The following is a 27,581-nucleotide window of genomic DNA, read 5'->3' on the forward strand; positions in this document are numbered from 1 at the left end:
GAAGAGGGGTTTTGTTTTCCCTAAAATGACAAGGTTTTTTGTTTGTTTGGGGTTTTGTTTTTTTGGTTTTTTTGTTTTTGTCTTTATAGGGTCTAATCTGTGGCATGTGAAAGTTCCCAGGCAAGAGGTCAAATCAGAGCTGTAGCTGCCAGCCTAATCACAGCCGCAGCAATGCCAGATCTGAGCTGCATCTGTGACCTACACCACAGCTCATGGCAATGCTGGGTCCTTAACCCACTGAGCGAGGCGAGGGCTCGAACCCCCATCCTCATGGATACTAGTCAGATTCGTGACCGCTAAGCCACAATGGAAATTCCTAAAATAACAGTTTTACTGAAATAAAATGTGTGCTATATTCTGGATGCTTTACATACATTATTTCTGCTTCTCACAACAATCAGTTGGTACTATTAAGATTCTGAATTTTCTTTTGGCCATACCCTTGGCATGAGGAGTTCTGAGGCCAGGATTGAACCCATGCCACAGCAGTGACCCAAGCTAGAGTAGTGACAGTGTCGGATCCTTAACCTGCCTAGCTACCAGGGAACTTACAATTTTTTTTTTTAGGTAATAGCTGTATTAAAATACAATTCACTGGAGTTCCCATCGTGGCACAGTGGTTAACGAATCCGTCTAAGAACCATGAGGTTTCGGGCTTGATCCCTGGCCTTGCTCAGTGGGTTAAGGATCCAGCATTGCCATGGGCTGTGGTGTAGGTCGCAGACGTGGCTCGGATCCCACGTTGCTGTGGCTCTGGCATAGGCTGGTGGCTACAGCTCCGATTCGACCCCTAGCCTGGGAACCTCCATATGCTGCAGGAGCGGCCCTAGAAAAGGCAAAAAGAAAAAAAAAAAAAAAAAAAATATATATATATATATATAATTCACATATGATAAGGTTTACCCTTTTCAAGTGTAAATTCAGTGGATTTTAGTATATTCAGAGAATTGTATGTCTATAACCACTATCTAATTCCACACTTTTTTTTTTTTGCTTTTTAGGGCTGCACCTGCAGCATATGGAAGTTCCCAGGCTAGGGGTCCACTCAGAGCTGCAGCTGCTGCCTATGCCACAGCCACAGCACTTCAGGATCTGAGCTGTGTCTGTGACCTATGCTGCAGCTCACACAACGCCGGATCTTTAACCCATGGAACAAGGCCAGGGATCAAACTCATATCCTCGAGGACACTAGGTTGGGATCTTAACCTGCTGCACTATAATGGGAACTCCATGTCCTATCTTTCTTTCTAGCCCCTCCGTAAGTCCCACCCTTCCTAGGAAGCTCTCCCACTCTCTGTGAATTCTTGATGGTTTTCATTTCTCTCTTACTCCTAGAATTTCGGTTTGATGCAGTCGTTATTTACTAAATAATTTGTGGCACCTGCTAGTTTCTGAACTCAAGGACTGCAGTCTGGTGGGGCGCCAGAAATGTAAACAGCATGTTATGGGCTGTTATAGAAATGAATGTATAAAGTGCAGAAGAAGAGTAGAAGAGAACGTTTTTAACTCCCTTCTACCATCTGCTTGTCTTTATGTGTAGGATACGATCTTATTTAGCCCAGATCACTACACAAGCAGGGTCCTTTTTAAGCAAGATTTGCAGGTTACTGAAGCCTAACTCCTCGCTGTGTATTATGTGTAGATACTGTGGATAAATGCATCTGTATTTGTGTCCTTCATTGTTTCATCCTGGGAGAATTCCATTTCACAGGCAGTAAAATTGAGGTTGAGATTACTCTAAAAGCTTCCTCTGCATGTCTTGGTATGTCTCACACTCTTCATTCTTCCCTCTTAGCCCTTGTGATCTTCTCTCCAGATCACGGTCCCGAGGCTAGTGCTCCTTCCGCGTCACCTCGCTTGTAACACAAGTACCTGGTCATCTTGCACGAGCCAGTCTCCTCCCATCTATACGGATGCCTGAATTGGGTCTTCAAAGACAACAATATTTAATTCTTATTTTTTTGAGACATGCTTCTTTTGTGCTATATAGGGAAACCAACTTTGTACGGCAGCCTGACTTGTCAAGGAATTGGCCTTGATGGCATCCCAGAGGTTATAGCTTCGGAAGGATTTGTTGTGAATGAAATAAACAAGGTAGGTTTTTTATGCCTTCTGGATGATACCATGTCCAAAGCTATGCTAGTGCCTATGTGTATACTTTAAATATTTATATTGTTATCTGCACATCAATGTCACCTCCATTTCATTGGTACAGTAGTCATGGCTTTTACTGCCTTTGAATGTCGTTTCATTCTTCTTTTGTATTTAGAAGTGTTTTTAGATGTAAAACTTCCTCTTACTTCACTTATACTAGAGCTTTCCAACAGATGAATAATGTGAGCCACATACGTAATTTTTTTTTTTCTTTTGCTATCTTAGGGCCAAACCTGCGCCATATGGAGGTTCCCAGGCTAGGGGTCAAATCAGAGGTACAGCTGCTGGCCTACACCACAGCCTCAGCAACAGGGGATCCAAGCTGCATATGCGACCTATACTACACTCAGTGGGTTAAATGGATCCTTAACCTCATGGGTCCTAGTCAGGTTCATTAACTGCTGAGTTGCAAAGGGAACTCCAACATATGTAGTTTTTTAAATTGAAGTATGGTTAATTTACAGTATTTCAAGTGTACAACTAAGTGATTCAGTTATGTGTACATATATGTATTCTTTTTTCAGATTTTCCATTATAGATTATTACAAGGTGTTGAATATAGTTCCCTGTGCTATACAATAGGACCTATTGTTATCTATTTTATAGTGCATATCCGTGTAGGTAATTTGAAATTTTCTAGTAGCCGCATAAGAAAGATAAAAAGAAACCAGTGAGGAAATTGCCTTGTGGGCACAGCAGGTTAAGGATGCAGCATTGCCACAGCTGTGGTACACATCATAGCGGTAGCACAGGTTCGATCTCTGGCCTGGGAGCTTCCATATGCCATGGTGTGGCCAGAAAAAAGAAAAACAGGTGAAATTAAATTTTTTATTTTTTTATATTTGGCCACACCCATGGCATGTGGAAGTTCCCAGGGCAGGGATCAAACCTGTGCTGCAGTTATGACCTGTACCACAGCTGTGGCAATGCTGGATCCTTAACCTGCTATACCACATGAGAACTTCCAAGATTAATTTTAATAATGTATTGTATTTAACCCAGTATATCTAAAATATTATTTCAACCTGTAATTAATATAAAAATTCTGGAGTTTCCATTGTGGCTCAGCTGTTAACGAATCTGACTAGCATCCATGAGGATGCAGGTTTGATCCCTGGCCTTGCTCAGTGGATTAAGGATCTGGTGTTGCCGTGAGCTGTGATGTAGGTTGCAGACGGCTTGGATCCCCTGTTGCTGTGGCTGCGGTATAGGCCAGCAGCTACAGCTCCGCTTCTACCCATAGCCTGGTAACCTCCATATGCTATGGGTGTAGCCCCAAAAAGAAAAGAAAAAAAAAAAAAAATTCTCAGAGATACTTTACATTCCTTTTTTCTTGTTAAGTCTTTGAGATCCTTTGTTTGTTTTACACCTGGAATAGGAATCAATTCAGACTCTTAATTTTTTTCTGGCTGTGCCTGGGGCATGTGGATGTTCCTGGCCCAGGGATTGAACTCCAGCCGAAGCAGTGACAGTGCGAAGTCCCTAACACTAGGCCACGGGAGCTCTGAGACTAATTTTTTTATTGGAAATACTTGATATATATTTAGGTTTTAAAAAGCTTATAGTTGAAAATATAGATTCACATAAATAAGTTCCAAAAATAAAAAAACTGCTTAAAAAGTTTTCCAATAATTGCATCGAGGATCAATTTTTAAATTAAATTTTATTTAAAGTTAATTTATTTTATTTATTTATTTATTTATTTTGTCTTTTTGCTATTTCTTGGGCCACTCCCACGGCATATGGAGGTTCCCAGGCTAGGGATCGAATCGGAGCTGTAGCCGCTGGCCTATGCCAGAGCCACAGCAACTCGGGATCCGAGCCGTGTCTGCGACCTACACCACAGCTCATGGCAATGCCGGATCGTTAACCCACTGAGCAAGGGCAGAGACCGAACCAGCAACTTCATGGTTCCTAGTCGGAGTCGTTAACCACTGCGCTACGACAGGAACTCCCTAATTAATTTATTTTAATTTAGGGCTGCACCCACGGCATATGGAGGTTCCCATGCTAGGGGTCAAAATGGAGCCTTAGCTGCCGGCCTACATCACAGTAGTGGCAATGCCAGATCCGAGCTGTGATGGCAACCTGCACCACAGCTCCCAGCAACTCCAGATCCTTAACCTGCTGAGTGAGGCCAGGGATTGACCCCGCAACCTCATAGATACTAGTCAGGTTAGTTACCACTGAGCCACAACGGGAACTCCTAAATTAAATTTTAAATAAAAACAAAAATTCAGTTCCTTGGGACTTCCCTTGTAATTCAGTGGGTTAAAGATCTGGCATTGTTACTGCAGTGGCAGTGGTTTGAGCCTGGTCTCGGAACTTCTGCCTTCCATGGGTGTAGCCCAAAACAAAAACAAAGACAAAAAAATTCAGTTCCTCATTTCATTGGCCACATTTCAAGTACTTGGTAGCTGTCTGTGCCTACCATATCGTCCAGCACAGTTTTATAATCTGGCCACACCAGATTGGTGAAGACCTATGTTGCTAGTACTTAATAGTTTTTCCCATTGGTCTTTGAGGTGAGCAGATGCTCAGACTGAGTATTGATTGTTCTGACTTTCCTTCCTCTTTTTTTTTTTGTCTTTTTGTCTTTTGAGGGCTGTACTCACGGCATATGGAGGTTCCCAGGCTAGGGGTGTAATTCAAGCTGTAGCCGCTGGCCTACGCCACAGCCACAGCCACAGCCACGCCAGATCTCTTAAGCCGAGTCTGCGACCTACAGCACAGCTCACGGCAATGCTGCATCCTTAACCCACTGAGCGAGGCCAGGGATCAAACCTGCAACCTCATGGTTCCTAGTCGGATTCGTTAACCACTGAGCCATGAGGGGAACTCCTCCTTCCTCGTTTTGATGGCTGCATTCAATACACTGTAGTGAGATGATTCCCAAAGGGTGAACCAACCTCTCTTTTTTTGTATAATTAAGCTCTTTCAGTTATAAAATATTTCAGGTGTACTGATAAGAATAGAGAATCTTTTTTTTTTTTTACCTAAGATTTTTAGGAGTTCTGGGGTGGCTCAGTGGATTAAAGATCCAGCATTGTTGCTGTTGTGAACCTGGTTTAAAACCTGGCCCTGGAATTTCTGTATGCTGCTGGCATGGCCACAAAAATTATTTTTTTAGCAAATGTTCATTCGTTACCCTCTGTGCAAAGTCATAGGCGACACATTTTATATATATATTTAATTATTGGTGTATAGTTGATTTACAGTGTGTTAGTTTCAGGTGTGTGGCAACATGCATCAGTTACACATATACATATATGCATTCTTTTTCAGATTCTTTTCCCTTATAGGTTATTACAAAGTATTGAGCAGATCTTCCTGTGCTATACAGTGGGTCCTTTTTACTTATCTATATTATTATATATTTTATATTTGTTTCTCATAAAACTGTTGTAGAAAGTGCTAGAAGATCTGACTCCAAGTCCATTTACTTTGACACTTACTAACAGTATGATTTTGGACAAATAACTTAGTTCTCTGAGCCTCAGTTTCCTCATCTAAAAATGGAGATAATATTCTGCCTCATAGGCTGATTGCTGGGGAGTAAGAATGCCTATGAAAGGAAGCTGTAAAATGTTTCAAAATTGAATTATTGTTTATCATGTCAATCCTGTGGGAGTGGCATTTTATTTTTTTACGGCCACACCCATGGCACATGGTAGTTCCTGGGCCAGAAATTGAAGCTGAGGTGTAGCTGTGACTTGCACCACAGCTGCAGCAATGCCGGATCCTTTAACCATTGTGTGGGGCTGGGGCTCAAATCTGCAACTCTATAACAGCCTCAGCCACTGCAGTGGCTGTGCCACAGTGGGAACTCCGGGATTGGCATTTTAAATTTCCATTTTGCAGATATGCAAACAGACTCAGGTTAATTAGGGAGTTCCCGTCTTGGCGTAGCAGAAATGAATCTGACTAGCATCAATGAGGACGAAGGTTTGATCCCTGGCCTCCCTCAGTGGGTTAAAGATCCAGCATTGCTGTGAGCTGTGGTGTAGGCTGCAGATGCGGCTTGAATCTGGATTGCTGTGACTGTAGTGCAGACGAACAGCTACAGCTACAATTAGATCCCTGACCTGGAACCTCCATATGCCGAAGGTGCGGCCCTAAAATAAAAAAGACAAAAAGGAGAGGTTAATTAACCCCTAATCAAAGCCAGGTAGACTATGTCATAATTGAAACCTGGTTCTTTTAACTTCAAGTGTAATGCACCTTGCAAGCCTACATTTTTCCTCGGTGTTTTGCTAGTATCCATCTGCAGCCTGGGTGCTGACTTCCTTTCTTCCCTTTGTACTCAGGCCCTGATTCAATTCTTATCTCTTCCAACATCATTGCTAATTTCTGCTATGTACCTACTGGGTCAGACAGTAAGTGTTTATGGTTGAACATTCATTTGTTTCCTAACTGCCATGACTCACTTTGCTATTTCATGTTGCGACATTGTTCTGTTAAATAAATCTGTCATTATGCTTAAAAACCTAATCCCGAACGATACAAAGTTTGACTTTGAATTTTATCTGAATGTGGAATACTCACACTTCCTCCTCACATTGAATTTTGCTCTTTTGATATCTCCTGCAGCTTTTCTTTAAAATATTTTCATTAACACGTAATTCTCCACTGTTGACATTTTTGGAAGTTCAGCATTTATCTTCCTTCATAGTCTGTTTATGGATTGAAGGTTGATTTGCAGGATTGATAAGCAGGAGAAAACCACTGATTCTTGAAATCTTTTATATAATTAGCCCCAAAGAAATGAAATAGTCCTGAGAGCAAACTCAGTTCTTACAGAGGCCCAAACACTCATGTTTCAGAGCCCCTCATGTCCTTGCTTGGAATGACTGTTTAGCCAGGAGAGTTTAGCTGACACTTTAGTTTCGGGTACAGGAGACAATTCCAAATCTGGGTCAGCTCCCTTGCAGCTCTGTGGTCTTTGCCATGCAGTTAGAAGCAGAACCTCATTTAATAAAAGGCCTGCAGGCAGCCAGGCATAGATATGCTGGCTAAGAAAGTCCTGTTTGTATAGATAATCTAATTGTCTTTCTAAAGGCCTGTAATAAGGGCATATTGATTATCAGTGATGAGACGGTTGTAACTTTGAAACTGTTCTTTCTAATATCCCGTGAGGACTGTGCTTATTATGCATAGATTAGCCTTATAAAGAGGTTCAGAAAATCTTGGTTATTGAAGACATTTTTATTGTCCAGCAGAATTTCCAGAAACTTTCAAGTACTACTGCAGAAGAGAGAATAGGTGAGGCCCATTTGGTGAGAGAGCACCTTGGCTCTGTGTAGGAGCTGTGCACTTAGGGGATGGTGGTGTTACTCTGCCCGTTAGAGGAAGGGGTGTTCACATTGCAAGAGTCCTTGAGGAGGTGTTTCCCAGGCCTTTTACACCTCTACACATGCTGCCTTGAAACACCAACCTTCTTACCTTAAGTGGCTACAAAGTCTACTTTAGGAGGTCATGTCACTTGAATCTAACATCTGGTCCTAGGTGTCGTTTACTGCCGTGTCACTGGTGCCATCTTGCTACAGTAGCTAAAACACAGGTGGTGATGACCAGACAGAACACACGGGAACCCTGAGACAGGTAGATGATGATGGCCGGTGCCTGAACGAGAGTAGTCGGTTGAAGTCCTGGGTGGAAACGGCTCGGCACGCCTGACAGAGCCTGTGTGTTGCCCTGATCTCCTCCACCTGCTTTCTCACTCTGGTAATTAGACGTGTCCGTAGTCTCACATTTTTCCTGAAAGATCCTAGAGGCAGCAGGTTTGCTTTTGGACTAGTTTTTTTGGCCCTGCACCTGGAGGCTGGTACTGTCTCCTCATATCCTTTTATCCTCTTCCTTCCCCCAGTGCTAATTGAGAATACTGATAGATTTTCTTCCCAACAGTCATGTTCTCATGTTTGTCACTTGTATTTTATTGTTGGTGTGTCTTCTATGGGACAGTTTATTTCAATGTAAACACATAATGACTCAATGTACCAAATTGCAGCTCTCTGCGTTAAAAGGACTGCTGCTCTGTGGGAGATTGGTAGTTTTGTGGGTTGGGGAGGGAGGCTTAGGATACCCTTAAAAGGTAAGAGTTTTCTTTCATCCTAACGTTTTCTTTAAGAAGCTTTAATTCCGCTGGAGTAGATTTACTGATAGATATCGTCTTTCCTTCTCTGTTTAGAAGAGCATTCATATTTCATGTCCAAAGGAAAATGCATCTTCGAAGTTTTTGGCACCATATACTACTTTTTCAAGAATTCATGCAAAGAGTGTAAGTACTTTGATAAAATATGGGGAAAGTGTAATAGCATGTTAGTTTTTCATTTATCTACTTGTCTAATTATATAAACATTCATAATTATGTGTTTTTCATTTACTTTCCATTAAATGACAATACAACTGAAAAAGTATGATATGTTTGGCAAAGCTGGTGCTTGGGTCCTATTACATCCACTCACTGGTAGTCTTTTTTTTTTAATTTATTTTTTATTGACATATAATTGATTTACAATGTTATATTAATTGCTACACTCACTGTAATCTTTTTTTTGTCTTTTTGTCTTTTCTAGGGCCGCTTCCCACAGCATATGGAGGTTCCCAGGCTAGGAGTCTAATCGGAGCTGTAGCCGCCGGCCTGCGCCAGAGCCACAGCAATGTGGGATCCGAGCTGCGTCTGCAACCTACACCACAGCTCACAGCAACGCCGGATCCTTAACCCATTGAGCAAGGCCAGGGATCGAACCCACAACCTCATGGTTCCTAGTCGGATTCATTAACCACTGCACCATGACGGGAACTCCAACACTCATTGTAATCTTAAAGGAATTGTATGAAATGTCCTTTTATACGTTTTAGCAGAGCTACTTACTGTCTTTTGAATAATAATAGTAATTGGTGTTTGCATAATTTGCAACCACTCTTATTTCTGTCCCTTTGCCTACAAGACAGGGGCATTTTCTCAAAATTCCAACTACAGCGTATTAAGGAGTATTTTTCTTTTTTGGGGGGCCACACCTGCAGCCTATGGAAGTTCTCAGGTCAGGGGTTGAATTGGAGCTGCATCTTCTGGCCTACACCACAGCCACAGCAATGCCAGATCCGAGCTGCGCCTGCCACCTATGCCGCAGCTCGAGGAAATGCTGGATCCCGGGGTCCTTAGCTTACTGAGTGAGACCAGGGATTGAACCCACATCCTCATGGATACTGGTTGGATTTGTCTGCACTGCGCAGCAATGGGCACACCGAGGAGTAATTTTCAAAAGTCTTTGTGATGAAACCCTTTCCCCTACCATAGATATTTTGGAAACAGAAGTGAGAAATAGGTGGATAAACTGATTATATTAAAGCTTCCTGCTTTTTATTGTGTGATACATTTTGAAAAATCCCTTTTTTTTTTTTTACCCTTATTCCAAAACAAATGCATATTTAGTGGTGAAAATTTAGGAAATAGAAAAACGTGAAAATCACCTCATTTTTCTGTAAAGATAACTCCTATGAGCTTTTGTTGTATAGCACTTATTAATAATAATGATAGTAATGTTGCCATTTGCAGCAACATAGGTAGACTTATTGTTAAGTGAAATAAGTCAGACAAAGACGAATACTGAATGATATCACTTACATGTGAAATCTGAAAAATAAAATTAGTGAATAAAACCAAAAGGAATGAGACTTACAGATGTAGAGAATAAACTAGTGGTTACTGGTGAGGGGAGGGAGGGGAGCAGGGGCAAGATGGGGTAGGGGATTAAGAGGTAGACACACCTGTGTATAAAACAGAGATGCTGGAGTTCCCGTCGTGGCGCAGTGGTTAACGAATCCGACTAGGAACCATGAGGTTGCGGGTTCAGTCCCTGCCCTTGCTCAGTGGGTTAACAATCCGGCGTTGCCGTGAGCTGTGGTGTAGGTTGCAGACGCAGCTCGGATCCCGCGTTGCTGTGGCTCTGGCGTAGGCTGGTGGCTACAGCTCCGATTAGACCCCTAGCCTGGGAACCTCCATATGCCGCAGGAGCGGCCCAAGAAATAGCAACAACAACAACAACAACAACAACAAATTAAAAAAAAAAAAAATTAAAAAAAAAATTTAAAACAGAGATGCTGTAGGATGTATTTCCCAGCAAAGGGAATATAGCCACTATTTTATGACTATAAATGGACTATAACCTTTAAAAATTGACTTACTGTGTTATATATCTGTAACATAATATTTTAACTACATCTCAATTTTTAAAAGTAAAATAATAATCATAGTAGTAATATCTAACATTTATTGATTGCCTGTGATGTGCCAGTGCCATGCTGAGCTTTACGTATCTTTTTTTTTTTTTTTTTTTTTGGTCTTTTTGCTATTTCTTGGGCCGCTCCTGCGGCATATGGAGGTTCCCAGGCTAGGGGTCGAATCGGAGCTGTAGCCACCGGCCTACGCCAGAGCCACAGCAATGTGGGATCCGAGCCGCGTCTGCAACCTACACCACAGCCCACGGCAACGGCAACGCCGGATCGTTAACCCACTGAGCAAGGGCAGGGACCGAACCCGCAACCTCATGGTTCCTCGTCGGATTCGTTAACGACTGCGCCACGACGGGAACTCCTATATATCATTATTTTACCTGATTCCCCCAACCTTTTTTCTTTAAATATTTTACAGTACAAGCTGTTTTATAACTTTTTATTCCTTAATAATCATGCACATCATTTTATGTTTGAGTTGCATAGTATTCCATTGTATGACTTTATTATAATTTATTTTTCTAACTTCACATTTCTGGATATTCAGTTTTTTCCTAATTCATGACTTCATACTTTGATGACATAGCTAACTCTTTACTCACAAAGATAAGAAATTAGAATACGTTTATAAAAGTTGCTGAGTCACAGGGAATATAAATTATAAGGATTTTGGTATCTTCTAACTGCCTTCTGTTTCACTGATTTATTGAGTCACTTGTTGCTCTGCATTTCCTCTGTAAACCATCTGACTCATGCCCGAAGCGCATTTGCAGGTTATAAGATCTCTGAGGTCTGCATCCTGCCGCTGTAAGTTAAGGTGAATGATTACAGGGGTCAGTTATGATGCCCATTTGTCTTTGAAAACTAAATTGATTGCTTTGCAAAGACTTGATAAGGGAGTTCCCGTCGTGGCTCAGTGGTTAATGAATCTGACTAAGAACCATGAGGTTGCGGGTTCGATCCCTGGCCTTGCTCAGTGGGTTAAGGATCCGCCGTTGCCGTTGCCGTGGGCTGTGGTGTAGGTTGCAGATGCGGCTCAGATCCCGTGTTGCTGTGACTCTGGCGTAGGCTTAGCAGCTACAGCTCCGATTAGACTCCTAGCCTTGGAACCTCCATATGCCGCAGGAAGCGGCCCTAGAAAAGGCAAAAAGACAAAAAAAAAAAAGGCTTGATAAGGAGGATCTTTTTCAAACCTGCTATTTTAGTTTGGGTGGACAAGATAAAAATAAAATGTAAGGGGTAATTTTTTTTTTTAATCCTGGATGAATTTTTGCTTAGATTGCTTTGTAGCTATGACTCAAGATTTGAGATTTGCCTTGCTTTAAAGAATGTGGAAGTTGTGTACTTTTTGGTTATAGTTTATTATAAGAAAGTCAAGGTAAAGCTTCCCTGTAGTAATTAGTGGACTAATGTGATTAGTGAATTTTAATATACATGTATATATTTTGAGTTAAAATGTAGATGTTTATATATCATTATTTATTTATTTATTTTATTTATTTATTTTTTGTCTTTTTGCCATTTCTTGGGCTACTCCCCACAGCATATGGAGGTTCCCAGGGTAGGGGTCCAGTTGGAGCTGCAGCTGCCAAGCCTGCTCCAGAGCCATAGCAACGCAGGATCTGAGCAGCGTCTGTGACCTGCACCACAGCTCACGGCAACGCCAGATCCTTAACCCACTGAGCAAGGCCAGGGTTCCTAGTCGGATTCGTTAACCACTGAGCCATGATGGGAACTCCATATCATTTTTTAATATTTCCTATTTAACTGAATTTTTTGATTAATTGACTTATTTTTGTTTTGTTTTGTTTTGTTTTGTTTTTAAGGGCTGAACCTGCAGCACATGGAGGTTCCCAGGTTAGGGGTCCAGTCGGAGCTACAGCGGCTGGCCTACACCACGGCCACAGCAGCGCTGGATCTGAGCCACGTCCTCAGCTTACACCACATCTCACGGCAACACCAGATCCTTAACTCACTGATTGCTGCCGGGGATCGAAGCCTCATCCTCATGGATCCTAGTCGGGTTCATTAACCGCTGAGCCATGAAGGGAACTCCTGATTAATTGACTTATTACAAGGCCCTATCCAGTAAGAGTTCTCCTTATATTAAGGGTATTGATCCTTTGCCATATTTTTGCAGATGGTTGTTGCTAACTTACTGTTACTTGTTTTTGGTCTCTTCTGACATATATTTAATTTTCTAGATAATGAAGCCTGTCAGTTTATGGTGATTACCTTAGGATAGTCCAAGATTTAGATACGTTTACGTGTAATTACACAGCATAATGGGTAAGAGCTAGAGATAGGCTCATTGGATTTGACCCCCTGGTTTCAAATTTTGGTTCTGCTACTTACGGTGTGACTTTAGGCCAGGTACTTAACTTTCCTGTACTATAGGTTCCTTATCTGCAAAATAGAAATAAAAATAATACTCATCTCTGAGGATTATTATGAGGATTGAAGCAGTTAGAATTTTGCCCAGAACACAGCAAGCACAATATGTATTTGTTAAATAAAATTATAAATACAGTATTTTATTTGAATTTTTATTTAATTTTTTACATTTCATACTTTGTGTTTTTTTGTTTGTTTGTTTTTTGTCTTTTTGCCATTTCTTGGGCTGCTCCAGCAGCACACGGAGATTCCCAGGCTAGGAGTCGAATCGGAGCTGTAGCCACCGGCCTACGCCAGAGCCACAGCAACGTGGGATCCGAGCCGTGTCTGCGACCTACACCACAGCTCACGGCAACGCCGGATCGTTAACCCACTGAGCAAGGCCAGGGATCGAACCCGCAACCTCATGGTTCCTAGATGGATTCGTTAACCACTGCGCCACGATGGGAACTCCACATTTCATACTTTGTTATTTGGTTTGAAATAGGGGTCTAATAACTTCATTCTTTTTGAAATGATTAGCATGTCACAGCCCTACAAAGTATCCTTTATCTGGAGGACTCGAATTCTCATCTTTATACAAAATTTAAATTGCCCCATTAATCTGTTTTTCAGCTGTGATTAAAGAATAGATCTTTATTTATTTATTTTTTTTTTGCTTTTTAGGCCACACCCACTCCATATGGAGGTTCCCAGCCTAGGGGTCCAATCGGAGCTATAGCCAGATTACACTACATCTCATGGCAATGCCAGATCCTTAACCCACCGAGCAAGGACAGGGATCGAACCTGTGTCCTCATGGATATTAGTTGGATTTGTTTCCACTGCACCACAGTGGGACTTCCTGATCTACTTTTCAATGTTCTATCACTTTGGAAGAAATGAATAGTTCAGACTTAATTGCTTTTTCAGTCTAAGAACTAGGGCCTCAAAAATATGTAACTGAGATAGATAACACGATATCACTGTCCCCTCCAGAGAGCACGTATGAACTGAGAGAATGCAAAACAATACATCAGAGTTTCCCAACCTTGGCACCATTGACATTTTAAGCTGAATAATTCTTTTTTTTTTTTTAATGGCCACACTCATAGCATATGGAAGTTCCTGGGCCAGGGATTGAATCCGAGCCCCATCTGTCTTGTGCTGAGGCTGTAGCAACGCCTGATCCTTTAACCCACTGTGCGGGCCAGGCCTCCACAGTGGGCCAGGCCTCCACAGTGAGCCAAGCCTCTGCAGTCAGATTCTTAACCCGATGTGCCACAGCAGGAACTTCTGTATAACTTTATTTTTTTTTTTTTACAGCCACACCTGCAGTATATGGAAGTTCCCAGGCTAACATCTATGACCTATGCCACAGCTCACAGCAACGCCAGATCTTTAACTCACTGATCGAACCCGCATCCTCACAGACACTGTGTCAGGTTCTTAACCCGCTGAAGCACAGCAGGAACTCTCCTCGGTAGTTCTTTTTTGTAGGGGGCTGTTCTATGCATTGTAGGATGTTTAGCATCCCTGGCCTCTACCTACAAGTTGTCAGTGGGACACTGCCCCCAGCTGTGACAACTAAAAATGTCTTACAGACTTCGCCTAACGTCCCCCTAGGAATAAATGGGCCCTGGTTGACAGCCACCACAGTACACAAACACAGAGCTGAAGACCCTGAGAGGGGGGTGGAAACGCTTTGACAGAGTTAGGACCACGTAGCTTTTGAGGAGTAAATCATTTTTCAAAAAATCATTAATTGTTCTTTTATTCTATTTCTTATTCTCCCTTCCTCTTACTTGAGCTCGTTATTAAGTGATTCACCCATTTACTAATCATGCACTGTATTCCAGGTGCTCTTCCGGGCAGTGGGGTTGTGGCAGTGGATAGAACGGTGGTGTAGAGGCTCTATTGCAGAGGTGTGAGACCACACAGGCTTTGCCGGTGACTTGGATGTGAGTGAGGTGTGAGAGAAAATTAGGACTTTGGATAATTCCAAAAATTTTGGCTTGAGAATTGGGTGGAATTGTGGTGTCATTTACTGAATTGGGTGACACATAGTTGTACTGGTAGGAGCAGGGGAGTAAGAGCTCTAAGTTTGAGGAGTGCACCAAATGCAGATTCCTATCAGGCAGTTTGATAAATGTCACCCGATTCGGGAAAGAGGTTGGGCTGTATTAAAGTGATTCAGGGATTAAAGTGATTTCAGAGTAAGTAGGAAAGTGCTTAAATATGTGTTGTTTCTGGAACCCTGTGAATGGGAACAGTAGCTGGTCTTGTTGATACAGGGGAGATGCCGTTCCTTTGTCATCTAGTGTTGATGAGGTATTTCATCCTTGTTCCCAAACTGTTCTATTTTTTGAGTAGTTACTATGTACATAGCCTGTGATTTGTATAAGAAATTTCTAGACATGGTTCTGACGCTTAGCTCAATCTGTAGCTAGGGGAGCCAGAATAGAGTTGAAATTGACCATACCAGTAGTCAAATTTAAGACCCAGGATTAGGGTGGTAGCAGGGGTCCCGGAGAGGAAAGATAGATGTGAGCGATGTCTCCCAGCTAGAATGTGGAGGCGGTATCCACCAACGAAAAGCTAGGAGCAGAATGGGAGTATTAGGAGGAGCAAATGAACCAGTGTATTTGGAAATGTTTTGTAAATGATAAAGCAGGACATAAATGGTAATTATTGTCATAATCATTAAAAATAAAGGAACTGCAGGAGTTCCCATTGTGGTGCAGCGGAAACAGATCTGACTAGGAACCACGAGGTTTCAGGTTCAATCCCTGGCCTCGCCCAGTGGGTTAAGGATCTGGCATTGCCATCAGCTGTGGTGTAGGTCACAACCATGGCTCAGATCCTGTAGCTCCGATTGGACCCCTTGGCTGGGAACTTCTATATGCTTCGAGCGCAGCCCTAAAAAGTAAATAAATAAAGGAGCTATGGTTAACAGTTGTTTTATTGAGGAAGCAAAATAAAGAATCTAAAAGTTTTAGTGTTAGAGTTGACCGCATATCCCTTTACTTCTTGCCAAACCTATTCATTATGGCTTAATTGGCATAGAAATGTAAAACGGAAGGTTGAGTAATTAAAGCCAAAGTTCCCACAGTTTTCTTATTAACTTAGGCCATATGAGAATCATGGCTACTGGGAATATAATTGGGATTATATATCTCAGTCCTGCATTTCTGGAGTGTTTGGAGCTGGGTGTGGTTTTTTTGTTTGTTTGTTTTTGTTTTGTTTTGTCTTTTTTTTAGGGCCTCATCTATGGCATATGAAAGTTCCCAGGCTAGGGAGGTGTAGCTGCCAGCCCATGGCCACAGTCACAGCAGCACTAGATCCAAGCCACATCTGCAACCTACACCTCAGCCTACAGCAATGCCAGATCCTTAACCCACTGAGCAAGGCCAGGGATCAAACCCACATCCTCATTGTCACTAGTTGGAATCTTAATCTGCTAAGCCACAATGGGAACTCCTGGAGGTGGGTTTTTTTTTAATTAAAAGAGAGTATTGTGGGAGTTCTCTTTGTAGCTCAGGGGTTAATGAATGCGACTAGGATCCATGAGGATGCAGGTTCCATCCCTGGCCTCACTCTGGGTTAAGTAGCTGTGGTGTAGGTCATAAATGTGGCTCAGATCCCTCGTTGCTGTGGCTGTGGTATAGGCCAACAGCTGTAGCTCTGATTCGACTCCCAGCCTGGGAACTTCTATATACTGCTGGTGAGGCCCTAAAAAGCAAAAAAGGGGTCAGGGTATTGTGTAAGCATGTATATTGAAATTGTGTAAGTGAATCTGAGAATTCTGTTACTTATTCTGAAATACATACACATGTTCTCACGTACAATTAAGATTTTATAGAGGGAAGATAAATTGGAAGCATCTTTGCTTTTCCTTGAATCCTTTTGATGCATCTTTGAGGTCTGTCTTTTGTTTAAGTGGGATCCTAAGAATTAGGAGAGGTGGGAGTTCCTGTTGTGGCTCAGCGGTTTAAAATCCCAACTAGTATCCATGCAGATGTGGGTTTGATCCCAGGCCTCACTTGGTTGGTTAAGGATCCAACATTGCCACAAGCTGTGGGGTAGGTCACAGACACGGCTCAGTTATGGTATTGCTACGGTCGTGGTGTAGGCTGGCAGCTGCAGCTCTGACTTGACCCCTAGTCTGAGAACTTCTATATAATGCAGATTCTGCCCTCAAAAGACAAAAAAAGAATTAGGAGAGGTATCTTAATTTTATTAAAATTTTTTTTTTTTTAGTTTTAGGCCACACCCACTGCATGCAGAAGTTCTCAGGCTAGGGATCAAACCATGCCACAGTAGTGATAATGCCAGATCCTTAACCTCTAGCTGCCAGGGAACTCCTTAATTTTAAAATAGCAAAAGATGGAAACTATGGAAATGATTTGGGAATAGGGAAATTTTTAGCTGAAGCAGGAAATTATAGATGACTGCAAGGATATCTTCTCGTTTCAAGAAATAAAGGGTTTTGGAGTTCCCATCGTGGTGCAGTGGTTAACGAATCCGACTAGGAACCATGAGGTTGCGGGTTCGGTCCCTGGCCTTGCTCAGTGGGTTAATGATCCGCCGTTGCCATGAGCTGTGGTGTAGGTTGCAGACGTGGCTTGGATCCCGCCTTGCTGTGGCTCTGGCGTAGGCCGGTGGCTACAGCTCCGATTCGACCCCTAGCCTGGGAACCTCCATATGCTTTGGGAGTGGCCCAAAGAAATAGCAAAAAGACAAAAAAAGAAAAGAAAAGAAATAAAGGGTTTTGGCCTTGTTGGGGGATCAGTGATGATAACTCAGCCTTCACATGAAACCCATGTCCTTTGTGTTGGGACATCTAGGCTTGATGAAATGGGAGAGGTTTACAGCATGTTTCAAGGGAGGAAGAGCACGTCCTCATCTGTAGCACTGATTGTTTTGTCTTTTGAACAGATAACATGCCTGGACATTTCCAGCGGAGGAGGCCTTGGGGTGTCTTCTAGTACCGATGGGAGCATGAAAATCTGGCAGGCTTCCAATGGAGAGCTCAGGGTAAAGGCTTTGTTTACACTTTCAGGGACTTACATCTGAGAACTCTTAGACTGGGCTGTGGAAAGAAGAGTGGCCCATTATGAAACTGTAGGACTACTGCACTTCAGTTGACCTTCATTCTTCTGTTTCTTGATCTGAGAACCATGCCCGAGTTTGGTAATTTGCCAGAAAAAACTTGGGGCTGAAACAGAGGAAGAGCCAGGCTAGTGAATGACTGAGTGGATGGTCCCTTGGTCTGAACTGCCTTCAGTGATCCATTTCTAGGACACAGTAACTAGGTGCCTAACCCTGACTATATGGCTGAGGACCCCAGCCTGAACGGAGCAGCGGAATTTAAGAAAAGATGGGTAAAAGAGTCCTCAAGCTTTCTTAGCTCTTTATATATAGACTTTCGGATGGCTATGAGAGCCATGGAGTTCAGACTCACAACATCTGTAGCCGAAGCACAGGAAAGGGAGCCAGCAACCCTTAGAACACTACCTGGTAGACAGATGAGGAGTTCCCGTCATGGCGCAGTGGTTAACGAATCCAACTAGGAACCATGAGGTTGCAGGTTCAATCCCTGGCCTTGCTCAGTGAATTAAGGATCCGGCATTGCCATGAGCTGTGGTGTAGGTCGCAGATGCGGCTCGGATCCTGCGTTGCTCTGGCTCTGGTGTAGACTGGCTGCTACAGCTCTGATTCGACCCCTAGCCTGGGAACCTCCGTATGCTGCAGGAGCAGCCCAAGAAATGGCAAAAAAAAAAAAAAAAAAAAAAAAAATGCTTTGAACCTCTTTCATTTTAAAATCCAGCATGTAGGAGTTCCTCTCATGGCACAGCAGAAACAAATCTGACTAGGAATCATGAGGTTGCGAATTTGATCCTTGGCCTTGCTCAGTGGGTCAAAGATCTGGCGTTACCGTGAGCTGCCATGAGCCGCAGATGCGGCTCGGATCTGGTGTTGCTGTGGCTGTGATGTAGGCCGGCAGCTGGAGCTTCGATTAGACCCCTAGCCTGGGAACCTCCATATGCCGCGGGGGCTGCCCTAAAAAAAAAAAAAAGCAAAAATAATAAAATAAAATAGAATAAAATAATAAAATCCAGCGTGTAGATATTTCATTTAAAGGACCACAGATGTGGGAGGACAAAAGAACTAGCATGGAATTTTCTTTTGTTTTTCCAGAGAGTATTGGAAGGACATGTGTTTGATGTGAATTGTTGCAGGTTTTTCCCATCAGGCCTTGTGGTTCTGAGTGGGGGAATGGACGCCCAGCTAAAGATCTGGTCAGCTGAAGATGCTAGCTGCGTAGTGACCTTTAAAGGTCACAAAGGAGGTATGAAGAGTGACTTCTCCCAAAGGCTGCTCTAATGATCCCCAGATGGGAATCACCAAAAAGATAGAGAATGCAGTTGTCCACAAAAACACACATAATCCATCCAACTGGCCATTTAGATGCACTGATATTGCCACAAGGAGTAGAAATTCCTCGCCTGCTCAGTCTTGTTGTTGTGATCTAGAACTAACTGCCTTGGGTAGATCATTGTTTTCCATAATTGATGAGGGGAAGAAAGCCTTCAAGGGAGGTTATCTACTCGTGTGCTTGGAGAAAGAGAGAGAGAGAGAGGTGTGCCCGCTTTTTCTCTTTCTCTCTTTCGTCCTTTAGCTGAGGCAGTGATAAAAGCTGGGTTGCAAAGAGCTGCATCACCAGACATCAGATAGAGCTTGGTGCTGACTGTCGATTTCAGTGGATTTACACGACACTTCCACTGTTTTGAATGGGTGAACCATGTAACAGCTGATATCAGATAGTAGAGACAGAGTGAGAACACTTTTCCCTCTGTAACTTGATTGGTTAGTTTGTTAGGAAAAAATATAATTTAGGCACGTTTTATCCTTAATTTGGAGTGTTAAAATAATGTGATAAATATGCCATTTTTATTTTGACAAGCTTGGATGTTTTTGAAACTTTAATAACATCTCTAAATAATTTCTTACCTGATTCCTTTCTTTGGACCCATAAGACACATCATCTGTACCACTCATTTGGGAATTAATTGTGTATTACCCTGTGCTTATGATATTTAATGCAGTGGTTTTGCTTTGTTACTATATTATAAATAATATTCTCTCTCTCTCTTTTTTTTTTTTGGCCATATCCACAGCATGTGGAAGTTCCTGGGCCAGAGACTAAACCTGTGCTACTGCAGTGACAATGCTGGATCCTTTGACCATTGTGCCACAAGAGAACTCCAACTATATTATAAATAATTTGTGTGTAGAGGTTGATTTTTAAGGTTTTTTTTCTTTGTTTGCAGACACACCTGCAGCATATGGAAATTCCCAGGCCAGGGAGTGAATCCAAGGTGTAGCTGTGGATATTTTTAACCCACTGTACCATGCCAGGGAACGAACCTGCCCTTCCACAGTGACCTGAGCCACTGCAGTTGGATTGTTTTTTTCTTTCCTTTTTTTTTTTTTTTTTTAATTTTTAGGGCTGTACCTGAGGCATATGGAAGTCCCCAGGCTAGGGGTCAAATCTGAGCTGTAGTTGCCAGCCTGTGCCACAGCCACAACCATGCCAGATCTGAGCTGCACCTGAGACCCACACTGCAGCTTGTGGCAACGCTGGATTCTTATCCCACTGAGCAAGGCCAGGGATTGAACCTGAATCCTCATGGATACTAGTAGGGTTCTTAACCCCCTGAGCCACAGCAGGTGCTCTGGTTTTTTAAGTTTTAATATTTTTTTATAAGGGTTTGTCAGATTACATACAAATCACTAGCAAACATACATGTTAACCTTAGCAAATAAATGGATTTACTTCTATGTCTTAAATACATGGGTGCATTGAAACGGAATAGAGGGGATATTTACAGCCTTCCTCAAATTCAGCCCAAAGAACTGACAAGTCTGAGGAGTCATAGTGGCCTGTGCAGCTGGGGAGTCCAGGAGCCAGAGGAGTCTAGAGAAACACTGAGGGATTCATCTTGGGTCTGGCCACCTTAAAGGTGTGAGGCCTGGGGACCTTCCATATGCTACAGGTGTGGCCCTAAAAAGCAAAAAATAAAAAAAATTTAAAAGTATGGTTGATTTACAATGTTGTGGCAATTTCTGCTGTACAGCAAAGTGACTCACTTATACATTTTTTTAGTCTTTTCCTTTACCATCTATCCCAGGAAATTGGTTATAGTTCCCTGTGCTACATAATAGGACCTCACTGTTTATCCATTCTAAGTGTAATAGTTTGCAACGACTAACCCCAAACTTCCACTTCATCCCACTCCCTTTCCCCTCCCCCTTGGCAAACAAAGTCTGTTTTCTGTGTCTGTGAGTTTATTTCTGTGTTGTAGATGAATTCACTTTTATGTGGAATCTAAAATATGGCACAAATGAGAACGTGTTCTTTTATTGCCTAGGATAAGTTTTGGCAAGCAGGATGTAAAAGAAGATTGGGGAGTTCCCTGCTGGCTCAGCAGGTTAAGGATCCTGCATTCTCACTGCTGTGGCTCTGGTTACTGCTGTGGTATAGGTTCGATCCCTGGCCCAGGAACTTCTGCATGCTGTGGACTTGGCCAAATAAATAAATAAAAGGAAGACTGGACTGAAAATAACCTGATGCTTATTGCAAAGAACCACTAGAACACTAATAGAGTAGCTCTGTAATAAAATCTGTTGTAAAAGATACCTTTTAATCTTAGCTTAGTTAAGTCCCTGGCTTGCTTACTGCTTTTAGTATATGGAAACATAGTCATAAGGGAGTCAGTACAGGAGTTCCCGTGGTGGCTCAGTGGTCAACAAATCCAACTGGGAACCATGAGGTTGCAGGTTCCATCCCTGGCCTCGCTCAGTGAGTCAAGGATCTGGCATTGCCGTGGACTGTGGTGTAGGTTGCAAAAGAAGCTCAGATCCTGCGTTGCTGTGGTTGTGGTGTAGGCCAGCAGCTACAGCTCCTATTCGACTCCTAGCCTGGGAACCTCCATATGCTGTGGGTGCAGCCCTAGAATAGACAAAAAATTTTAGGAGTTCCCGTCGTGGTGCAGTGGTTAACGAATCCGACTAGGAACCATGAGATTCCAGGTTCGATCCCTGGCCTTACTCAGTGGGTTAATGATCCGGTGTTGCCATGAGCTGTAGAGTAGGTCACAGACGAGGCTCAGATCCCATGTTGCTGTGGCTGTGGCATAGGCCAGTGGCTACAGCTCCGATTGGACCACTAGCCTGGGAACGTCCATATGCCGCGGGAGCGGCCCAAGAAATGGCAAAAAGACAAAAAAAAAAAAAAAATTTTTTTTTAAAGGGAGGCAGAACAGTAGAGGGGTTAAGAATAGGATTTGGAAACTTACAAATCTTAATCTTCCACTTACAGTCTGTACAACCTTGGCAAGTTGCTTAAATTTTCTGAACCTTCATTTCCTTAAGTGTAGAATGGTAATAGTAGTATTAAATGAGATGGTACATATGAGAGATTTAGCATAATCCCTGGTATTTAATAAGTGCACAATAATTGTTATTATTGTTCATATAAATATGATACTAAACTCCAAACCCTCCCAGGAAATTTACACTTTGTGCTATTTTAACATACTTGTCAAATGTGAAAAGTAGAAATTATTTCTAATAGAATAGACATTTTTCTGGAGATTTTTTTTTTTTTTTTTGTCTTTTTTAGAGCCGCACCTGCAGCATATGGAAGTTCCCAGGCTAGGGGTCGAATCGCAGCTGCAGCTCCCAGCCTACACCACAACAGCACCAGATCTGAGCTGTGTCTGCGACCTATGCTGCAGGTCACGGCAATGCTGGATCCATAACCCACTGGGTGGGGCCAGGAATCAAGCCTGTGTCTTCATGGATCCTAGTTGGGTTCATTACCACTGAGTCGCAACAGCTACTTCAGAGTACACTTTTTTTTTTTTAATTTTTTTTTTATTTTCCCACTGTACAGCAAGGGGATCAAGTTATCCTTACATGTATACATGACAATTACATTTTTTCCCCACCCTTTGTTCTGTTGCAACATGAATATCTAGACAAAGTTCTCAATGCTATTCAGCAGGATCTCCTTGTAAATCTATTCTAAGTTGTGTCTGATAAGCCCAAGCTCCCTATCCCTCCCACTCCCTCCCCCTCCCATCAGGCAGCCACAAGTCTTTTCTCCAAGTCCATGATTTTCTTTTCTGAGGAGATGTTCATTTGTGCTGGATATTAGATTCCAGTTATAAGTGATATCATATGGTATTTGTCTTTGTCTTTCTGGCTCATTTCACTCAGTATGAGATTCTCTAGTTCCATCCATGTTGCTGCAAATGGCATTATAGAGTACACATTTTTTAATCTAATATTTGATTGATCTTTTATAATACTTTTAGAAACATATTTTATAGTAAAGGATTAGAGTGTTTTTACTTAGTAAGCAGAGGTAAGATGTGTGTGTTTCTAAACCTTTCTAATGAAAAGATAAACTAAAAGTAGTTTTCTGTTTGGGGAGAGTCTTTTTTTTTTTTTTTTTTTTTTTTGCAAGCAAGCAAAGTCTTTATTTTAGGAAAGCAAACAGCTCCCAGGACAGCTGGGAGGGGGAGAAGAGCCCCCCCCTCTTATAGGGGTTTGTATCCCTTAAAGATGGGGGGTACCAACATGGGGTCCAGAAAGATGTGGTTTTCTCCCATTGGCCTTGCCCAGTTACCTTCTGGGGAGAGTCTTTTGGTTGTGCCTGCTGCTTGTGAAAGTTCCCCGGTCAGGGTTTGAACCCCATGCCACAGCAGTGACTGCTCTGGATCCTTTAGTGGATCCACTAGGCCATCAGGGAACTTCAGTTTTCTGTTTCTAATATATGAGTTTGCTAAGTGTCTCTAAAGTGTGTTTAAATCAGTTTGAAGTTTTTTAATTGCTAGGCCATTTAATTAAGATTGGTGAATTTGGAGATACGTATTTGTAATCTTAATTATTTGTAATAAGCACCAGATCTTTCATAGTCTGTGAAAATACTGAGGCCAAATGAAATACCATTTCAGTTGGTTGAGTTTTTTGCTCACCAAGATGGGAAAGATGCTTACATTTGAGAAACTAGATTGTTTTTTCAGCACTTCGGGGCATTCTTTTCAAACTCATGGACTTTCTTTGAAATAATATCTGCTACCTCCAAGGAATAGTAGGTGCTTCAAGGCTCTGAAGAGAGTAAACTTGTTAAAAACCTGTCTAGAAATGTGAAATTTGCTTTGTTCCTTATTTTAGTCATAATTTCATCTAACATTTTTATTTCCCAGACTGACTAAGATGTTTATATGTGATTAGTTGCATCTTTTCTTGATTGCAAGTGCTTTTTTTGTTTTATTTTCATTTTGGTTTATATGTTGAGTACTTGTGGCTGTTTGGATAACTAAACCCTCTGCAGCTCTGTTAAGTCTTAGCCATGGCTGTTTGTCTTACAAACACATTCCTGCTACTTTCATAACTTCTTTTTCTTTTCTTTTCTTTTTTTTTTTTTTTTTTTTTTTTTTGTCCACCCCAAGGCATATGGAGTTCCCAGGCCAAGGATCAGATCTGAGCTGTACTGGCGACCTAAGCCATAGCTGCAACAACGCCAGATCCTTTAACCCACTGTGCCAGGCCAGGGCTCGAACCCCTACCCTGGCGCTACAGAGACACCACCAGTCTCACTGAGCCACAGCAGAAACTCCTCATAGCATCTTCTTAAAGTAGTTCCTCACAGGTTCCTGCTCCTGTAAGGCTCCTCTTTCTTTTTTTCCTGTTGTCTCAGAATGAGTAGAGCCACGCTAGATGCTGCTATGTTGTAAATGACATTTTACTAGAAAGAGGGTAATAATTTTCAACTCTACTTTCATAAAAATGGATGGCTCTTTACTGAGCATTACTTGAAATTTGTGCACAGTTAATGCCATTCACAGCTCCCTAGCCACAGCTTTAGTTTTAGCATGATACTTTGGTTGCATATTTTTCAGAACTTTTTTTTTTTTTTTTTTTTTTTGCTTTTTAGGGCTGCATTCACAGCATATGAAGTTTCCCAGTCTAGGGGTTGAATTGGAGCTGCAGCTGCTGGCCACAGCCACAGCCACAGCAGTGTGGGATCTGAGCCGTGTCTGTGACCAGCACGACAGCTCATGGCAACACTGGATTCTTAACCCACTGAATGAGGTCAGAGATCGAACCCGCAACCTCATGGTTTCTATTTGGATTCGTTTCTGCTGCACAACGACGGGAACACATCACACCTTTTTTTTTTTTTAGATCATGTATTGCTTCCATGGAACTTAACATTTTTAAATAGTTAAAGGAATTCCCATTGTGGTGCAGGGTTCAAAATGTGACATTTTTTATTAATTCATCTTTGTCTGAAAAAGACTTTCAAAGTGAAATTTCCAGTAAGAGCTGAGGCATGTGGTTAATTTCATGGGTCATCTGTCACCTGTACCTTATGTCGAATTGTTGTAGAGTTCTTGTCAAGGTTTATATGTTTGAAGTCATCTCATTTTGAGAACAAGAATGAGCCAAAGAGCACTCGTTCACTAAGCACACCCTTAGGTCAGGTACTCTTATTACTCAGCCTACAGGTGCCTGTTGAGCATCTATAATACGATCAGTGAAGGGGTGTTTGCAAAATCAGTGCTAGCCTTGCCTGTATCACTACAGTGTCGGACCACCGTTCTGTTCCCCAGTCCTGTGCTGTCACACACAGGCCCCTGTTTGTAGCTCTTGGTGTCCGTGACTATCTCGGCATTTTTATGTAGTTTGCTCCTGAGGCCGAGGACCATAGCAGGTATATTCAGATAACGGATAACAAAGGGCTTCAAAAGTTATAAAATCTGTGACCATTCTGGATATTATAACACTGTGGATCTTACATGATCTTTTTTAGCAGGCGGCGCCCTGTTGAGATGCGATGCAGGGGCTGGGAGGTGTGAGTGCTCAGCTTCCTGCAGGGCTGCTCTAACGCTGCTCTGGCAAAAATGGAGCACTGGCTCACACTACTTCTCTGCAGACAGGCGAGGTAGAAGCCCAGCTTCCCCTCGACCCTGCTGACCCCTTCCTGGTGAAAGTGGGCACCAACTTGGCTCACCTCAGCTTGTACCACTTCCTTGCCTCCCCATGTGCTTTTCAGCTCATGCCCTGCTGGCTGCCACCAGAGGAGGGCTTGGGGGAGGTAGAGTGCTACTTCCTGCTCCCTCCTGTCTTGCCCCTCTCCCTGGTGCTTCTGGGTAAGGGTAGAGGCTCAGCTCCCCCCTGGACCCAGTGACAGTAACCTCTGGGCTTGGGCAGCGTCATTGTCGCCGGGGCAGGGGGACCTGGAGCGCTGCTTCCCGCTTCTGTGGGAGGTAGGGTAGACCACTCCCTGTTCAGCCCACTGAAACTTTGAAGAAGGGGAGGTGGCAGTTTTTCTGTTACTGTTTGAGTAAGATGAATGTTGCCAAAAAGGCTTTCTGTTCTGTTAGGCCACCTTTTTTTTTTTTTTTTTTTTTTAAGATATTATGATTTTTATTTTTTTCCATTATAGCTGGTTTACAGTGTTCTATCAATTTTCTACTGTACAGCATGGTGACCCAGTTACACATACATATATACATTCTTTTTTCTCACATTATCATGCTCCATCATAAGTGACTAGATGTAGTTCCCAGTGTGACACAGCAGGATCTCATTGCTAATCCATTCCGAACGCAATAGTCTGCATCTATTAACCCCAAGCTCCCAGGCTACAATTTTACAGTCTTATGCCTGAGGCATCACACTTTTCTTGGAATTTTTTGGTTGTTGTTTGTTTGTTTTTAATTTGTGCCTCTTGGAGTTCCACTCATGGCACAGCGGAAACGAGTCTGACTAGGAACCATGAGGTTGCGGGTTCGATCCCTGGCCTCAATCAGATGGGTTAAGGATGTGGTATTGCCATGAGCTGTGGTGTAGATTGCAGATGAGGCTTGAATCCTGCGTTGCTGTGGCTGTGGTGTAGGCTGGCAGCTGTAGCTCAGATTGGACCCCTAGCCTGGGAATCTCCATTTGCCTCGGGTGCAACCCTAAAAAGCAAAAAAATAAAAAAATAATTTGTGCCTCTTTTGTTTTGTTTTTTTAATCAGTTCTATGTTAAAGGCGTCTACATTGTCCTGTTTAGGGTATATGGAAGGCCTCATTGCCTCTTGTTCTTCAAGTCCTGAGGTCCTCAGGTGGGCTCCCTTCTTATCTACATCTTTCGGCTTTCCTATACTTGTTTGTTGTCTTATGCCTGGGTTTTGTTTTTTGGGTTTTTTTAGTTGAAAGGGGAAGGACCTGGGAGGAATGGGGCTACTCCATCTTGGCCAGATGGGAAGTCATATCCTTTTTTACGATGAGGAGACGACTAGCCCTTTCAGCTCGTTCTCAATGATAACAGCAGGGTCTTTTAAGACAATGAGTTTTCCAACTGAACTCTTTAACGTGTCTACTTAATTTTTGTTTAAAAAACAGATTTTAAAGCCAAATAAAAACTTGAAAACAGAGTTCCCGTCATGGCGCACTGGTTAATGAACCCAACTAGGAACCATGAGGTTGCGGGTTCGGTCCCTGGCCTCGCTCAGTGGGTTGAGGATCCGGCGTTGCTGTCAGCTGTGGTGTAGGTTGCAGATGCGGCTCGGGTCCCGAGTTGTTGTGGCTCTGGTGTAGGCTGGTGGCTACGGCTCTGATTCGACCCCTAGCCTGGGAACCTCCATATGCCGCAGGAGAGGCCTAAGAAGTGGCAAAAAAAAAAAAAAAAAAAAAAAAAGACAAAACAAAACAAAAACTTCACAACCACTGCTCTAGAACATGTCTCTAAAAAT

The 27,581-nt window shown here is 42.6% G+C and overlaps 1 protein-coding gene and 1 long non-coding RNA gene across 19 annotated transcripts in view; one reads left to right on the forward strand and one right to left on the reverse strand.

The window, feature by feature from the left end:
• PAAF1 (proteasomal ATPase associated factor 1) overlaps nt 1–27,581 on the forward strand; it is a 55,163-nt gene that overhangs the window by 3,681 nt on the left and 23,901 nt on the right. For 13 of the 18 annotated variants that reach the window (XR_014814597.1, XR_014814598.1, XR_014814596.1 and 10 more), the window contains exons 3-6: nt 1,991–2,094; nt 8,342–8,431; nt 17,701–17,799; nt 18,964–19,114. Coding sequence is in view for 8 of the 18 variants with exons in the window: in XM_084975193.1 (XP_084831319.1) it covers nt 1,991–2,094; nt 8,342–8,431; nt 17,701–17,799; nt 18,964–19,114 (444 nt within the window). In the remaining 10 variants the exon portion in view is untranslated. Of the gene's footprint in view, nt 1–1,990; nt 2,095–6,461; nt 6,531–8,341; nt 8,432–17,700; nt 17,800–18,963; nt 19,115–27,581 lie in introns of all 18 variants that reach the window. The other 5 variants (XM_084975191.1, XM_005667103.4, XM_084975190.1 and 2 more) reach the window with 2 other exon arrangements.
• On the reverse strand, nt 22,471–27,459 carry LOC146399717 (uncharacterized). The gene is made up of 2 exons (XR_014814650.1): nt 23,462–27,459; nt 22,471–23,254 (listed from the first exon to the last, which is right to left on the reverse strand). It is a non-coding gene; the product is annotated as an uncharacterized LOC146399717 (long non-coding RNA).

Source organism: Sus scrofa, chromosome 9, assembly GCF_054392235.1.
Source record: "Sus scrofa isolate SSC_HxYL_T2T_F1_AM1 chromosome 9, Sscrofa_HxYL_maternal_Yorkshire_Landrace_v2.0, whole genome shotgun sequence".
NCBI lineage: Eukaryota > Metazoa > Chordata > Mammalia > Artiodactyla > Suidae > Sus > Sus scrofa.